The sequence below is a fragment of the Gymnogyps californianus genome, chromosome 2 (assembly GCF_018139145.2).
Source record: "Gymnogyps californianus isolate 813 chromosome 2, ASM1813914v2, whole genome shotgun sequence".
NCBI lineage: Eukaryota > Metazoa > Chordata > Aves > Accipitriformes > Cathartidae > Gymnogyps > Gymnogyps californianus.
Genome location: NC_059472.1, coordinates 165,128,472 through 165,145,761, shown reverse-complemented (window position 1 = coordinate 165,145,761; position 17,290 = coordinate 165,128,472). Strand labels below are relative to the sequence as shown.

Below are 17,290 nucleotides of genomic sequence, written 5' to 3'. Positions count from 1 at the left end.
TGGCAGCATAGCTCTGTGCTAAAAGAAAAGAAAACCCAGAGAAAAGTGAATAAAAGCTGTAGGAAGTGAAAAATCAAATAAAGGCTCAAACTGGCTTCCTGGTTCTTTTCCATTTTCACTTTTCTTTCCATCGCCACCCTTTCAAATATGCTCTGTGGGGTTTGATACAACACGTGTGATGGTTAGGAGGCAGCACGGGCATGCATTGAGAGAGACGGCAAGGGGCTGCACGTGGGATGGCCACCGCCTGTCCCCGCATCTTGGTGGGTGCAGCAGGGATGTGACGCCGGGTAAAGAAGAGCCAAAGCTGGATCCAGCTGTGGGTCTACAGTGCCCGTTGGACCTTGGAGTCTCAGCCCAGCTGTGCTTCCAGGTACCTGACTTTCCCTCTTCTCCTGGACCTCTAAAAAGCAAAGCGCAGCTCCTGCTCTTGGCACGTTCCCACTTCCAGGGAGAGAAAAAAAAAAACCACGATGGGCATCAGCTCTTTGCATCTTCAGCCCTGGTTTAAAGGCAGGCAGGTTTCCTCAGCCCCATTTTTTAGGCGCAGCACGTGCCAGCAGCCGGGCAGAGCGCGTTCGCACGCCAAGGTCACCTCAAATCACATCCGCCGCCTGTCTTTATTTCTCCACCTGCTCCGCCTGTGCAGCTGCCTGACAAACGTCGCCTCCGAGCAGGGCCAGCGCTGAATTCAAGGGCGAACACGCCGCATCGCTCGCCACCGCCGGCAGCGGATCCGTCCCCCTGCACACAGGGATATGTGATAAGGTTATCACCACCGGGGCATGCGGGGAAAGCCCGGTCCTGCCCGAGGACCAGCTGGTTGAACGTGCCGTCCGCTGCCGTCGCATTTGCAGCTCCGGAAGAACGAGCCACTTCGCTCAGGGTTTGAGGTTGGTTCGGTGGGTTTGTGCCGCGGCTCGGCACCGGCGCTGCCCGTCCCGATGAACACCGACGGCTCCTTTTTGCAGGGTTCATTTTGGGCCAGCCGAGCCCCCTCCCTGCAGAGCTGCACACGTGTTGGCAGCAGCAAGGGGCGGAATGGCCTTAAACCGAATTGCGGTTAACTGGAGAAAAGCAATGACAAATGACAGGCATGACTCACGGCCATTTCTTGAACTGTGGGATGAATTCCAGCGGAACGAGCCGCAGCTAAACCCGGGGCTACCCGGGCCCTTCAGAGTCCACTTCCCCTAGCGCTAACGAACGTTCAAGAGGCAAGGGGACAGCACCTTCAGCTCCATGCTTTTAACACAGGGATTTTATTTCTGTGCAATATGTCGCTTGGTAGAAATTCCCACTGTGAAATGCGATCATTTATTCCAGAACAGAGCTACTGACAGTTTTTCCAAGAGCGTTAAAAGAGGATGGGGGCAGCTGAGGGGTCCTACAGAAACAGAAGTAACGGCGCATTAAAATAGAGTGGAAAACAGGAATTTTTGGAGCAGCAGCGTTTTCCAGCATGCTGGCCAAAATACCGCTGGAGGGGAATGGGTACGTACCCCATCTGTCTGCGGTTTCCAGGGGATTAAAGGCTCAGCGGGGGAAGGAATGAGGAAGGGGGCAGGAACGCAGAGGGCAGCCAGGAGAGCAGGGCAGAGGTTGTCTGGGCAGCCCCCAACAAAACCGCAGTAGGTGGGTGTATCTGAGGCCGTTTCCTTCACGTCCTCCATGGCAGGGCCCCCCGGGGAGCAGCGGGAGGTGCTGCTGTCCCCCCCGTGCAGCGGGAGGGCAGAGCTGGGGGGTGCCCAGGACCGGCGCTGCAATTGCTCCCCAAAAGTTGTGTCCTCCCCCCTCCCTGCCCGCTCGCTGCCCGCTCGCTGCCAGACTCGGGACCGGCGGGAGAGGGCGGAGCCGGCGGGAAGGGGGGCGGGCCCGGCGGCGCCCCCCTCCCCGCCAGCAGGTGGCGCCCTCGCCGCGGACGCACACAAGATGGCGGCGGCGGCGGCAGCGAACGGCGGAGGGCCCGTCTGACAGCGTTCGGCCTGCCCGCCGCCATGTTGGTGAGGGCGGGAGCGACGGCGGCGGCAACGGCAACAACAACGGCCCTGCCCGGGCTGCGCCGGTTGTGGCGGGGAGGGGGGAGCGGGGCCGCCGCCTGCTTCCCGCTGGGCCGGGCGCTGCTGGACGTGCGGGGCGCCGAGGCCGGCCTCTTCCTCCAGGGGCTCCTCACTAACGACGTCACGCGGTTGGTAGCGGGGGACGGCCCCCCCCGCCGCCGCGCTGCCGCGGCCCTGCCGCGCGCGCTCTACGCGCATGCGCTCAACGTCCAGGGCCGCTGCCTCTATGACATCATCCTCTACAGGTGAGACCAAGCGGAGGGGCGGGGAGGAGCTGGGCGAGACCACTGCTGGGGGGGGGGGGGGGGCGCGTCCTGTTGCTATGGAAACGGGGGCGCGCGGCCTTGGCGGGCTTCTCCGTGCTCGCCGGTCGTTCCTGTCAGGGCCAGGTCACACAGCGGTCTCTAAGGCATTTCTGGCGGATCTTTATAAATTAATGTGCAAAAAGAAAAGCGCTTGCTCTGTATATTTTTCCTCATCAGCTGCAACCTCTGTGAGTTACCCCAGCAGAAAAGCGTAACGATCTTCATGTTTTTAAAGCGGCCCCTCAGGGCAGGCCCCAGGCGCGGAGCCCGCGGGTGTGTTTGGGCCGTAGCCAAAACAAGCGGTTTGCGTTGTCTCACAGGTGCCGCGGCACGCCGTGTGACATAGTAATTACAGCGTATAGCCGCCCGACGTAGGTGCGGTGTCGATGAATGAAAAACGGGGCTCGCGCAAACTGTCGGGTCAGGTTAACGGTGTAACTAATGGAAGGCACGGCTGAACGAAGCTTCTCCTCCTGCTGAAAGGCACCTCGCCTGAGGTAAGCGTGACCGGTACAGAAAACTGTACGGCCAGACCTGTTTCTGTCCCCGGAAGAGGCGAGGGCAGTATTTGCTAGAAAAAGAGTAGAACGGATGGCTGAAAAAGTTCAGGTATTTCACTACGGGGAGGCGAGTGCTGCTCTTGTGTGCGCCAGCAGCCTTCGGCGAAATTCCCCAGATCTCGGGATTCACACCAGGATCAAGATAAAGCGTGTTGGCTTCTGCTGCTCTGGGTTTTTTGTGGTTTTTTTTTTTCTCCTGACCTTGTACGTGTTACTTTTTTAGGCTTCACGAGAGCCCAGAAGAAGAGCCGCACATCCTGCTGGAGTGTGACAGCGGCGTGCTGGACGCCATACAAAAACATCTGAAACTGTACAAGATCCGGAGGAAAGTAAACATCGCCCCTTGCCTTGACCTCTCTTTGTGGGCCGTCATCCCCGGGGAGCGGGCTGGAGACATTGCCAGTTCCCTCGCTAAATGTGCAGACCAGGCTCTGGTTTTAACTCCTGACCCCAGAACAGAAGTCATGGGCTGGAGACTGATTACAAAGAAAGGAGCAAATCTATCAGAGATTATCCCCGGGGGTCATATTGGAAATATTCAGGATTACCACAGGCACAGGTATAAACAAGGTAAAGCCAAGTCCTGTTTTACACTCTGTGTCACTGGATTTTAGAAAACTGTTTTATTTATTTATTGTCAGAGTCTCATCTTATTATCAGAGTCCACACGCTGATATAAGACAGGAATAAATTATAAAAGCCGCATTGGTATGTCTCAATGTGTTTAACTTGTTAATAAGTACAGGTATTATTTGCTACTTTGAGGATAAAAGTGATCTGGTAGTTATAATTCTGTCTGGTGGCGGAATCAATATTTGGGTACAGTTTCCTGTTACTAAGATGATGGGGCGGTGGGTCAGGAACGCTAACAGCAAAAGAAAACCAGGATTATTCATTTTCTTAGAGGGAAACTTCTGTGGTTTGAGTCCATTTTGATTATTTTGGGATTACGCACAGTCTGCATGTTCTCCTTGTTGCTAAAAGGAAGGAAAAGGAAACACCCTAACTTCCTAAAAATGTGTGACTGGATTCGCAGAGTTAACTCAGAGGCCAAGGGGCGGACGATTGATCTGAGAGGGAACTCGATCCCGGGAGCCCCTGTGCCTGCGCAGAGCTCCCATTGATTTTACTGTGTTCACGCAGATAGCGGATTAAATTAATTGGCAGACTGAAAGATGATGGTCCTCTGCTTAAACCTGAGTCCATCTGGTTCGGAAAAGCAAGCTGTTAATGGGTCAAACTGGGCTGGACTGCGAGGGTGTGCTGCTTCCCTGAAACACCAGCACTCGTCTTGCTGTGCTGCTGTGGAAGGCTGGGTCCAACACTCTGCTTCAAAAAAAAAAGTTATTTTTGTGTCATTGGTCACAAAAAGAACAACTGCTTATACAGACATTTGGCATTTGGGCTTTAACAAAGACAGGTGGCCAACTTGTGTTCTTTAGCTTTGAAGAAAATAACTCTTATTGACCTTAAAGTCTGCTTGTGGGCTGCGGGTGAGAAGGATTTTGCCATTGGCATTACGTGTACGTTGATGCCTTTGTATGGGAGTCTGCGTCGTTCTGGGTGCCTTGAATTTCCACCAGTATGCTTATGAGGTGCTGTAAGCTTCGCGAAATTAGGTTCTAGTGCAGGTCTCTGTACTCTTAAGAGTAAACATCATTTATGGCTAATGATTTAACTCAGGCCCAAACCGGAGTACTGGGAAGTTCATTATTTCACACTGCTTCTTATGGGTTCTCTTGGTTCTACGACTCACAGGGGAGGCACATTCCAGAAATCTTGAATACTGAAGATCTTACCGCATTTCCCTGTTGGTTTTGCTTTTTTCCTAGGAATTCCAGAAGGTGTGAAAGATCTCCCTCCTGGAGTAGCCCTCCCGCTGGAATCAAACCTGGCCTACATGAACGGCATCAGCTTTACCAAAGGCTGTTACATTGGACAGAGTTGACAGCCAGGACCCACCACATGGGTGTCATTCGCAAACGTCTGCTGCCAGTCGCTTTTCAGCTCCTCTTCCCAAGGACGGCATTCCCGAGGGTGCCGAGATCTTAACCGAATCGGGAAAGTCAGCTGGCAAGTTCCGGGCTGGAGGAGATGAACTTGGTATAGCTTTGCTGAGGTTAGCTAATATAAATGAACCACTCTGCCTAAATATAGCGGGTGATAAAGTGAAGCTTACTGCAAGTATACCCGAGTGGTGGCCAAAAACTGCTAGTAAATAAATGAGGAGCCACCGCTTGCACGTTTGCCTTACTGAGAATATATTTTGTGTGATAAGTTTGGGAAGGCGACTCGGCCTTCAGCTCTTGTTTGTGGTGTTTGATAGCGGGGGGGGGCGTTACAGGATTTTTCACATCAGGACTGAACGGCAGGAACCCAAACGAGCGGCGGGTCGCTGAGGACAGGAGGATAATCTGTTGAAGCGTTGTGGAGAGACCCGTACAGGGTATGCAGGGAAGCTCACCTTTTCCTGAGGGTACCCCGTGTTTATTTAGGGGGTGCCACGTGTCGTTGAGTCGGACCGCTGCTGAATTTTCAGTCCACCACTCGCTCAGTCCGACTGTGCTGTGCATAGGGTGCGGGGTGTGCTCAGACTGCAAGCGAGCGATGGGAGCCGGAGTTTCCCCGTTGTATGCACTGAGTGTTTCTGTTCAGAATAACCATTCTGGGGTATTATAAATTCTTTTTTTTTTTTTTTTGAACGGAGAGCATGCCACTCTTACCTTGCATAAGATATATACTCAGGCTAAAGTGTTCACTGCAAATTACTCCTTGCATTGAGCTGCTTCTTAAACTTGCTGATTGGGTGGGTGTTTTTTCCCACCACTCGAACTGCTAATTGTGTTCAGGAAGAGGAATACCTTGTACTCCACATTTCAGACCTTGATTTTAATAAGTCAACCCCGGGTGGGAAAGCTCTCAAACATCCCGCTCCCGTCCCCTGCTTCAGCGCCGGCAGAGGGAGCACAGCCAGCAGCAGCCAGCTCCTGACCTCGGTCATGCACGCTTCCTTCACTCAAACAACTGTTTCAGAGAGGAAGGTGATATTTTACGGAAAGAAGGTGCACTGGTGCGTGCCCTGGTGTGACTATTGTATGGTGTGCTGGTGCTTGGCAGAATAATCTCTTACTAGAAGCACGTGCCCTCCAGTTGCCAACAAGAGCTGAGGGGTGGATTTTTTTGGCATCAACATCTTCGCTCTGTCATCTCGTAGAAAAATCCTCCGCGCTTTCCTGAAGCCTTTGGCAGGGGTTTCCTCGCTCCCTCCACAAAGCTGGCGAAGGGACAGCGTGGCCCCACCTCAGACCTTTGCTCCTTCCCTCAGCCTTAAGCTGCAGTCCCTGGAGAAGGGGTTAATGCCACACGTGCTCTTGGCTTAGCCTGGCGTTCCTGAGGGAGGATTTTCACCACATTCGCTTCTCCGGCCGCTTCACCACCACGCGTGTTCTGAGAGCTCTCTGTACCCCTCGTACAAAAACCTGTCCATGCTGCCGTCTACCAGCCGAGGTTTTCTGCATCCACCATCCCCTGTGGGTTTTCAGAGCAGCCCAGTACTTCAGCGTTTCTTTGCTGCACTTTTCTGGCTCCCGCTGCTCTTCTGTCTTTGCACTTTTTCTTGCTTCTGCAGTCAACGTATTCCTCTTTGCTTCCCCAAAGCCGACCAGCTCTGTGCCTCCTAACCCTCTCAACCTGCAGTTAATTTACAAGAGCCCTACCTATTTTTGTATTACAATAAATCCATTGCGCGCCCGCTCTTGGAATCGCGCGCGAGCGGCAGGGCGCGATGAGAGAGATGAGCAGGTGAGAACCCACGCAGACCAAAAAAAAGCTCTTGCATACGTATTTGTGACAAAAAGCACGTTCTGCCACTGTTTCGGTGTCACTGTTACTGTGAAAGGAATTTATCTGTGAAAAATGCTCATATTGGTTAAAACTCTTTATGCTTGCTGTAAAATGAGGTTGTGGGATATCTCATTAAAAGTTTATTGTATCAGTAATCTAAATGTGACTTGTCTGAAAGAGAAGAGACGCTACCTTTTATTTACCTTGTGCGAAGATACACAACAAAATATTTTTTTGGGTTGCTTGCTGACAAGAAGTGTGTCTTACGCGGTTCGTCACCCCTTTGTCAGCTTTGAGATTGTTAACAAAGTCTTTCTGCTGGAAAAATAAATGAAACTGCAGTCCTTCAGCCTTTTTCGATCCTCTGAATGCAATGAAGGCGAGACTGTGCTGCCCGTGTTGATGCCGCTTTTCCAGAAGCAGCTTTTCCTCTCTGCCACCCATTGTGCAAAGTCTCCTCAGAATAGTTATATTGTACTGGTATGCGCGCAGCCTGAATAAACTCTATGTTTCTTCTGTTAGGGGAAGCCCTGCATCTCTTCTTCTGGCACACACACACGTTTCTTTTGTCTTCTCAACGTATTTGAAAGGCTTTTCTGTTGCCAACAGCTGCAGGTTACAAATGGGGGCGGTTAGACCCAAAATAAGGTGGTACTAGAAGAGGTGCTAGATCACTTCTGGAGAAAGGATGTGGCAGAAATTGGGGAGGGCAGCCCCAATCTACACTATCCTTTTTATTTTTTATTCTCCCTCACAGCCTGCTCCATCATTAATGGCTTTAGCCGGGTGAGCTTGGGCTGGAAGGCCAGGCTATCGGCTGTCTGGGCGCAGGGTTGCTTTTGCAGGGTGGTTTGCCTCGCCGACGATCCATGACAGAGCAAATCTCCTTCAGCCAAGGCGGGACCGAGTGAAGCGGGGCGAGGAACTCCACCGAGCCAGCCAAAAAGGGGCGAATCGCCACCCACCTGTTCGTCACGTCGGCCCAAGGGCTGGAACGTCCTCAGCGGCACTTTTAACAACCCATTTCTGCAGGAAGGAGGAAAAGCTGAGAAATAAAACACCGGCGCCAGGCCGACACAAGCCCCTCCGCCGCCTCGGGAGGGAAACGAGACGCTTTTACGGTGCAATTCTGTCAGGTTTTCGTGCTTTCCTCAGCACGGGACGAACATGGCGGCTGAGGGGAGCTGTCAGGTAACCTGCTCAGGTGCCTGTCTCAGTCTAAATACAGCTGGGAAATGGGGGCCCCGCTCTCCGCGGGGCCAACCCCTTCCCGGTCCCCGTTTTCTGGGTGTTCCCCTCGCTGCCTCAGTTCCCCCTCCCCGCCATGGCGGGTCTCCCCTCCCGCTCCACGATGGTTCGTCCGTCCGTCCGTCCGTCGTCGTCGTGTCCCGTCCGTCTCCTCCCCCCCTCCCGCGCAGTGGTTTCTCCCACCGACGGCCGTTGACCGAGCGCTCCCTCCCTTCCCGCTCCCGCCTCGGCTGGCGCGCGGGAAGCGGCGCGCGCTCCGCGCGGGGGGGGGGGGGGGGGGGGCGCTCGTGCCGTTCCCGCCCTTCGCCCGCCCGCTCGCGCCGCCCCAGCCCCTCACGGCGGGAGGCGGGAGGCGGGAGGGAGGATAAGATGGTGGTGGGTATCGCCCAGCCTCCGGCCGTTCGGCCTGACGGGGCTTCCCGGGCAGAGGTGAAGCGTCAGCGCTGCCGCCCCGCTGCCCGGACGGGGCTGGGGCTCCGGAGCTGAGGGGGTGAGCGGGGGTGGGGGTTGTGAGGCGCTTGTGAGGGGAGGAACCGGCCTCCGCTCTGTGAGGAGCGGCGGCGGAGCTGCAGCGGGTCTGTTGGGTTCCCTTGGAGGGAGGGGAATCCCTGTGGCTCCTGGTAGGGCAGAACCGTGTAAATAAAGGACATATCTGCGAAAGTACAAAGCTATCTTCCTCTTCCATTTGCCTGTCATATGCACCCTGTCAGAGATGTGTGCGCGCTCGGAAGTTAAAAGGCCGGGAGCAGTGCTGATACACCAAAAATGAGTGATGTTTCGGCACGGATAGCAAGCAGAAGAGAGCGGTGAAGTAAGCAAGTATGTTAGCCTGAAATCCCAATAGGGTAAGACAGGAGTCACTTTCTGAGGCTGTGGAGGGGAATACATTGAAATGTTTGATTTCAGGAAAAAAAAGGTTTCTTCTTTTGTGCTCCCCCCCTTTTTTTTTTTCCTTCTGAAAGCAGTGTTTGATTTCATTGTTACGGTTGGTACATTTCCTGTCATAGTAAAAAGCCACAAAAGTTGTCTTGGTGTGGTGGTGGGTCCAGAAGAATGGCTGCTAGTACTTAAGTCTGCTGTATAAACAGATGTTCTGCTGAGTTATTAAAATCACTGCAATCTGCTATTTAAAATGCATCATTGAATGAATTCATACTGCTTTGGCCAGGTTGACGCTAGGACGTTGTGTGTGAGTATCTTCTTCACACCGAGTTACTTGAAGTTAGCAAGTTTAAAAAGCCCTTACAGATATTTCTAGCTTTATTAATATTTTGAGTAGGTTTGCCTGCAGTTAACGCGTTGCTGAAACCTTTGAAATCTTCAGGGGGTATCCGAATACTGAGAGTCACAAATACTGTGTATTCTTCACAGCCGGCGTGGACCTGCTTTTCCGGCAGGCACGTTTTCTCCAGCGTTTTCAGGGCAGGGGAATTTGGCAGCTTTTGTCCCCTTGTGCATGGCTACTGCTGCTGAAGCCACGCTCTGTTTACACACTTCTGCGCAGGCACTGGGGGCATTTCGCATGTTGCTGTGAGAGGAGGGTGTAGCTACTACTACTTCCAGCTACTTTATAAGAATATTGTTGGGAGCACCGTTTCTGCTGGATGGTAGCAAAGAGATACGCTACATTTTGACTTCAGCCTGTTCTCTCAACCATTTGCCTGTGCGGTATTTTGCTTTTAGGTGGACTGTGAGCCCTTCAGAAAAGGCTGTCTTGTTTTTTCTGTAACACACTGTTCTCAAGCTAGCTGAAATAATTTATGCCTAAACTGTTTTTGTGGATTTGTGTCTGGATTTCCTCTCTTCCCCTCTGTCTTGCCCAGGCCAAACGAGTGTGAAATTCTGCTGCCTGACTTCATTCGAAGCTATTGGGGTCTATTCGTATCACTAAAATGGGTGCATGTACTTTACTACTGTGCTGCCATAACACTGGAAAACATTTGGGCTTTCTCTGTTTTCTTTAGAAAACAGAGCATGGCTTCGGATTTTTGTTGGTTTGTTTTGGTTTTTTTTTTTTCCCTTGAAATGCTTGAATTCGGTGCGTACTGTCGGCAGCACTGGTGCAAATACGCTATTCTAAAAACCTAAATGTGGAAATGGGTATAAAAGCTTCCTGTGTCACGTTTATGTATGTTGTCGTTCTCAAATTGTGCTTACATCAGACAGCTGGGAAAAGCTGGAGGAGGACAGTCGCCATCTCTGAATTCCATTACAGCTTTGTGGAGAGAAACTGGAGGGAGAATAGCAATAATGTAAACAAGGGCTGAGGTTTTTAGGGAGGGATGACCTCATTTCCTATTTACTGCTGTGTCAGAAAAGCTATATGGAATACACTTAAGCAATATTTGGGGAAGGTTGCATGCTGTGTGGCACTCTGCAGTGTATTTTAGCAGTGCTTTCAGCGGTAAGCGCTGCAGTGATAGCGGTGAGGCAAGGACTTTGCAGAACAAGGCGATGTTTCTGTAACTTAGTGAAAAAGCCTTGGGAACAGAGGAAAACTTCGGAGAAGGTTGTTGGGTTTTTTTCCCCTCGCTTTTAAGATCTTTTGTTTGTAGTCTGTCTGCATTAAGTTGTTGGAGAACTTAAGACCGAATGGCTTTCTGCTTTCCACTGTAACACTTCTAGCTGTCATAGGAGTTTTCTCATATTCTGTGAGATGGATTTTGGGGCAGTCTTATTGTTCAGGGTGAACAACGTATTTTTAGGTTTAACTCGGATGGCTTAAGTGTATGTTGAAGGGCAGCTTGAGGTTTTTTTGTGAAAAATTTGGTCAGAACTTGTTAGCACTGCGCTTTCTCTTTTATTCTAGCTTCGAGACTTTGTAATAATAGTTGGCTGATGATGGACTATGCTTCCCAGCAATTGAACTAGATGGTATTATACCTGGTTTTTTTTTTTTTCTTGTTTTCTTCAAAAAGATGAAAATGGCTCTATTCCATTATCTCTGGATTTCTTAATTTGCTTAAATTATATTTCTTCCTTCTTTTTGTCGCATTAAAAATATGGTGATGTTGGGGAAGGATCGGGGTTCATCATCTGTCTGAGTTATGGCAAAGAGTTCTAGGAAAATAATGACTTCATTAAGGAAAACTGTGTAAAAGGTGATAAAATGTAACTGTCTACGAGGTATTTGACTGAAAGTGGGGAGAAGGTAAGTCAGGTACAGCACTTTAGCATGAAATAAAGCCTTTAAATAAAATAACCTTTATTTTTAATTTTTGTTACAGGAAACATAGGGCTTGATTTGCTCACACTGCACGTCTTTCATAGTTACTTAGCCGGGGTGAGCCAAATGATAGCTTTCAGTGGGGAGATAGGAACAAAAGTGGCAGGTGCATCATCACCACTGACAAAAAACATTAGTTCCAGTGAATTATTTTTTCATGTGGAGATACCAAAACCCCAGAGGTACAAGAGACAATGACCTTGTCGTAAAAACTCTTGTACTGTTAAATATGATGTTGTTACACATATATTGTCTATTATATGTATATTAGAGCGATTAAAGTTTCCTCGCTGGGTCATGCTTCCTGATTACAACTTAAGTGGTTTTGGAAGTATGTGATCACCTGAGAATAATTGCTTGGAAATGACTTCTTGCGTGGGAAGGAGGAGAAGGTGCATTTCAAAACCTCCCACACACTTTTCTTCTTTCCCATCTGAGAAGCGTTTCCTGGCTAAATAAAGCAGTTCAGCTGTGTTTCTCAGGCAGTCCCCGTAAGGCTCTGCGTGAAGGAGACGGTTCCTAAGGCTCAGGGTTGCAGTCCTGGATCCCGTACCTTGTAGCTATTGCACAATAGAGGAAAGACTACAATTCCCATAGTACTTCCACATACTGGTACTCCAGTGACATCAGACATTACATGGCTGAGACTGGTTGTAAAGCAAGACGACCAAAAATGTAAGCTTGGTGTTTCTTTCACTTCTGTAGCAGGGCCTTTGGCAGTGTGAAATCTTTGCTTACTAGGGGAGGATTTCAGTTGCTGCAGAGGTATTTGAAAGGGTGTGTATCTGAAGAAAACATGAGGTGACATTTAAGGGCAAGCAATTTGTACTGTTTCTCGTAGTCTCTGTGCAGCTTGGAGACTCCTCTGTCTAGGAATAGCTGTGTGGAGTAATTGCTTAATGCCAGCGCTGCTAGTTTGTCTCGAGGGGCCGTTTCCTTGCCCACAGCCCGAAATCTGCTCGCTTCTTTTCTGCTGTTTTTGTCCTGCAGCTTCAAGGGGTGGAGGAGAGACGCTATCCATAGCCTGGCAACAGTTTCCGCGTGCGTATAGTAACTGAGGTGTGTAGCGTGCGTCCCATGGCAGCGATGTTTGGGGAGGTAAACGAGGTGCGGCGGCAGCGCTGGTTCAGCACCGTGTGGGCTACGCCAGCGGACTTGAGAGCACGGGGATCAGCTGCTGCTGCTGCAGTGCTCTAGTGTGTGCAGCTGGCGTGTTTGAGTGCCTGTGCTGCCTTTGCTTCCCCAGTGGCCTGTGTCGGTGGGAGGAATGCAGGCAGGGAATGGCTGGTGGTAACATCCGTGCAGGTTTGTCTCGGTGGAAGTTGATTCTCGCAACGGGATGAGGTTTATGTGGGTTCTGTTCTTCAGGAGAGGTGCTGGGTGTCTGGAGTAATGCTGATATTTTAGAAAGCTGGAAAACAATCCGGCAAAGCGATTTCTGCAGTGTAACATTTGCTTAGGTTGCTGTAGTTTAAGTGTAATGGTTTATTCACCTGATATAGTGCCCAGCCTTTCAAGTGATCGCGTATTGTGAGCGCCTGACAAAAACATAATTCTCCAAACACAAATGTCTCTTTGTGTTGACCACCGGAGTCTTCTAATAGGGACAGTGAGGAGAGACTTACAAAGTGGATGGGAAACTTGGGAATACTTGCTGTCGTCCTTTCACTGAGAAATGTAATAACTTCTCAAGCAGGTAGTAGATCCCCTTTCAGTTCTCTTTAGAAACAGTTTAAATCTATTAAATGACATTGTGACAGTATTTGCTCAAGTCTGCAATCTTGAAGACATCTACTTAGTACTTGAATTTCACAAAGTGAGGAGCAGGTCAAGTGGGAAAAGTAGCTTTATATCTAACCTTGGTAGTCTAATGAAATTAAGATACAAATCTCTATATCATGATATATAGTGTGTACAGATCCTTGTGCAGCTGATTTAAAAAAAATCTCTTTATTTGGCCACATACGCCGGTTTGTAACTTCAAAGAGTTTCTTTTTACACATTCAGTAATTGATAATTTCAGCATTTTTGTTTGTTTAAAAATATATTTAGAAAGACATTTTGATTTAGTGGAGTTTAAATTGTACTAGATAGTCTGTCTGTCAAAATGAATCTGGAAAAAGATTTTGTAACTTCAGCTGGAATTTTATATTCCTAAACAAAAAGGGTTATACTGAAAGTGTGTTAATACCAATAATCCTGTTTTACAGCAACACGTATTTGAAAGGACATAATCTACAAATCGTGCACTTAAGCTGCCTTTGGATTAGTTGACTCGAAAGTGAGTTCAGTTGAACTAGGAAGTTCAGTGAAAAACTCTGTACCTGTTTGTTTAATAGTCCCTTGTGTTTCCCTGGTCTACCAGGAGATAATGGAGCGTGACACGTGGTAAGAATCATAAGTGAAGGTGAATATATAGCGGTAGGTGGCATTAAGTTCCCTTTTATTTCCATGGAGCCTGCATTGAACGGGAATATGTTATTCAAATACTTCAACAGGTATTTGCTGACCAGATATTTTGAATGTCGTAGGCTATTTAGCGATAGATGCCTTGAAGTAGCTGTCTTTTGCCACCTTCATAAAGCTTTCCCTGAGCAGTCCCAAATTTGAACCTTTTGGGTAATGACATGTTGCAGCTGAGTTGTGTTTGCTGATTTTAAAACTGGCAACTTCATGTCAATGCTTCATGAAAGGTGTTTTTTCTTTTTTAATTGGGGATTGGTGTCTTACGGCTTTTATAAACAAAAACATCCTCTGAAACTCCAGAGTAAGGGCAGGAGGCTTCAGTCATTGTTGCATGCAAAAGTACTTGGAAATAGTAGGACTCCAGTGTTCGAAGTACTTGTGGCTTTGGACTGCAGTTAGAGCATGTAGATCTATAAAAATCTATCATTAAAAACAGTATCAGTAACTTTTTTTTAATAGTTTAAATGAATTGCAGGTCAGGGCTTTGTTTCTAAGCTACCTGCTGGCAAATTACTCCTTATTTCTTCAAATTAATAAAGCAAGAATTGCAGTAAGTGGGGAGGCTACAGATTTGAATTTCTGAAATTACTGACTTTAGGAAGGCTGAAGTTACGATAATTGTACATATGTAGCCACAGTTCCCGGTGGATAAATCTGTATCAGGTGGTTTCCCAAGTGCTTCCTATGCTTAATTTTTTGTCATTAACATTTTGAGTTTTAATGTAAATGTTGCAGAAATGTTCTGTGTGTTTGGGGTTTTTTTTCGGCTCAGGAAGAAGTACCTCTCAGAGGTACTGGCGTACTGTTTCAAGGGTAATGCTTCATAAAGGTGGGATTGAGGAGCTGATTGGAATCTCTTCACCAACAAACTTTCTGCCATGCAGCTTTGTAAAGCAGATAGGCCTAAATATAAAAGAAGGTCAAAAGAGGTGTGTTAGAGAAGTGGGGGTTTTCGAACTTAACAGCAGTTTTCCCATGTAACCTGATTCTGGAACTTGTAAACCCTCTGGTCGTGTAGGTGGAAGTTTTTAGGCCTTCCTCATGATCTCCCTACAATGTTAACGTAATGTTTCAAATAATCTTTTTGTTCTGGAGGATTAGATGTACCGTAGCATGCGGAATTGCAAAACCTGTGATGTAGATGCTTCTCCACGGTGGCATCAGTGTGTGTACACGTGCACACTGCATCTCTCTGGGAGTGCAATATAAATCCACCTGAAGATACTACTATTTGTATTACTTTGAAAAGCAGGCATTCAGATTAGCAGCATTCCCATTAATCAGTGAGGAGTAATTCAAAGTTAAGTTTCATATTTACTATGGCTTTTTTTTCTGTTTGATCAGTGCAAGAAGATTGTGGAAAGTGTGTGTGTGTCCATACGCATGTACATCTGTATATGGGGAAAACATTATCCCTGTCTTCACCAAGGGATGGGATATGTGAGGGCGGAAGGCACCAAAATTAGCAGGGTGACTATACACGTGCTGAGAGGGCTCGCTATTTACAAGGTTCATTCAAAGTTTCTAGTGTTAATTTTAAAAAGCGTTGGTGAGAGGATGAGTGGACATTACACTCCTAAGAATGACTAGGGGGATTGCTTTTTTTGGGATCTCGAATGGTTATGTTGTTGAGGAATCTGTCATTCCTCCAGTAAGCTTTGAACCATCAATCAGATTTGGTGAAACTGGGGGAGAGGTGGATGGATGTCTCGGCGATAATGAATTTCTGTAAATGCCATGGAAGTTGACAGCCTTACAGAGGAGAGATCCAGATTAGTGTCCTCGCAGGCAGAAAGGCTTCTGCGTGATTTTAAGCCTTTGGTGTGGCCGGCTTATCCAGTCACATTACAGTGGGCTCTTAGCTGGTCACCATTAGGATGAGTAGGGAAGGACTGGGGAGACTGAGAGGAAGCCGTAGGGAAACTGCTGCTGTTATGATGAGCTTGGGATCGGGCATGTATGTGTAGGAAGCCAGGCATCAGTTCTCCTTGCTGATGGAACAACTTGTTTGCTTCTGGTGTTGTGCTGTGCTCATTCGTCTTTTTGCTTAGAGTTCTTTTTGAACAATGTCAGAAGAAAATAAACTTAAAACTATTCACAAATTCAGGATGTGATATTAAAGTACTCAATGAGAACTTTTTTTGTTTAATTTGTCAATTTAACGTAATGGAAGCTGGCAGTGCTGCTTTAACTAAAGCAGTGGCTTCTACCAAAGCTCTAATGTAGCACCCTCATATCCTGAAGATATCCCCAAAGGCCTTTCTAGGAATGAATTATTTACCAGTAGTGCAATAAGCATGTGTTTTTTATCAACCCCTAAAAGCGAAGTGACAGCCACAGAAAGTTACCATTGAAAATCCATTTTTCTGAAAGAGGGTGTGTTGGCTGGAGCACAGAGGTAGCACTCTTACCTTTTTTTAAACAGCTGTGTAAATCTTAAGCTTCGGTTCGACTCTTACATAGGTTGTGAAGGCTAATGCAGCACCTGTAATGCTTTGAAAGTTTCCCATGATTTGAAGTAGTTCCTATTTCGAGATACAAATGGATTGTTGTTTGGGCTTTCAGGTATCAACTAATGCTTTGTGAAACCCACTTTTAAAGTTGTGACTAGTTACGTTGTGTCACAGAGGTAGTGATTAGCCACATCATTAATGGGTTTCATTAAGTCTGCTTTGACAGAAGAACAGCTAACAAATCACAAATAGTTAAAAGATCAGTAAGGGTTAGCGGCTTAGACACATACTGACTGAACAAATCATCATGGGTGGTATAAAGATATTACTAGTCATCCCTTCTGAGAGGAAACTATGTGTAGTAAAATTAGCACCTAGGAGCAGTTGTGCGCACCTGAGTCATTTCATTGCAGAGCCCACTATCTTAGCTTAAATACAAGGAGCCTAATCTTCACATCTGCGTGGGCCACGGAGCTTTCTGTAGTGTAGAGGGTTGTATTACTGCAGCTCTTCCCTTGCGATACAGCTGGTGTATGGTGCGTGCGCTGGAGACCGACTGGCGCAAGAGCAGCAAGCTCAGCGCTTCCCAGAAGCATCAACTTGTCTACACGGATGTTTCACTGAACTGTTCTGCAACCTGTTCCTGGATGCAGACTTTCCTGTCGGTCTGAGCATGTTTCTCTGCAGCATGGTGATGAAAATGCTATAGGAAACCTGATAAAACTAGCTATCAACAATGGGTGAACTAATTCATCCAGCTCTTAGCCTGTTTCCAGCAGGCCTTGGAAAAGAGAAGAGCAGGGACTTGACTGTGGGTTGAACAAATCATGGTAGCAGAATTCAGATTGGATGTGAGATTCAGTGAATCCTTAGTTCTGCCACTCAGCAGGTCAGAGTAGGTCAGCCACAGTTGGATGTGGGTGTAGTCTGACATCATCTTGCTGCTTTAGGAGAAGAGCAGGTGCTTTGTTAAGTTTTAAGAATTTATCATAATATGACTGTTGCACACTTTATCTTGATTTATCTTAACTGTAAAAGCAGCCCTTCCCCCATTCATTGCTTCCACCAATTAAAGCTTTGTGTCAGTGAAGATGAAGCCTTACGTTTGTGTAGTGCATTGACTTGTTAA

At 48.0% G+C, this 17,290-nt stretch overlaps 1 protein-coding gene across 1 annotated transcript; it reads left to right on the top strand.

Annotated features, from left to right (window-relative positions):
* The first annotated feature begins 1,997 nt into the window (after positions 1–1,997).
* On the top strand, positions 1,998–7,287 carry IBA57 (iron-sulfur cluster assembly factor IBA57). The gene is given in 5 exon segments (XM_050890947.1): positions 1,998–2,305; positions 3,149–3,495; positions 4,758–4,862; positions 4,865–4,918; positions 4,921–7,287. Coding segments are annotated over 5 exon segments (1,041 nt in total). The 3' UTR covers positions 5,148–7,287.
* Positions 7,288–17,290: the final 10,003 nt, after the last annotated feature.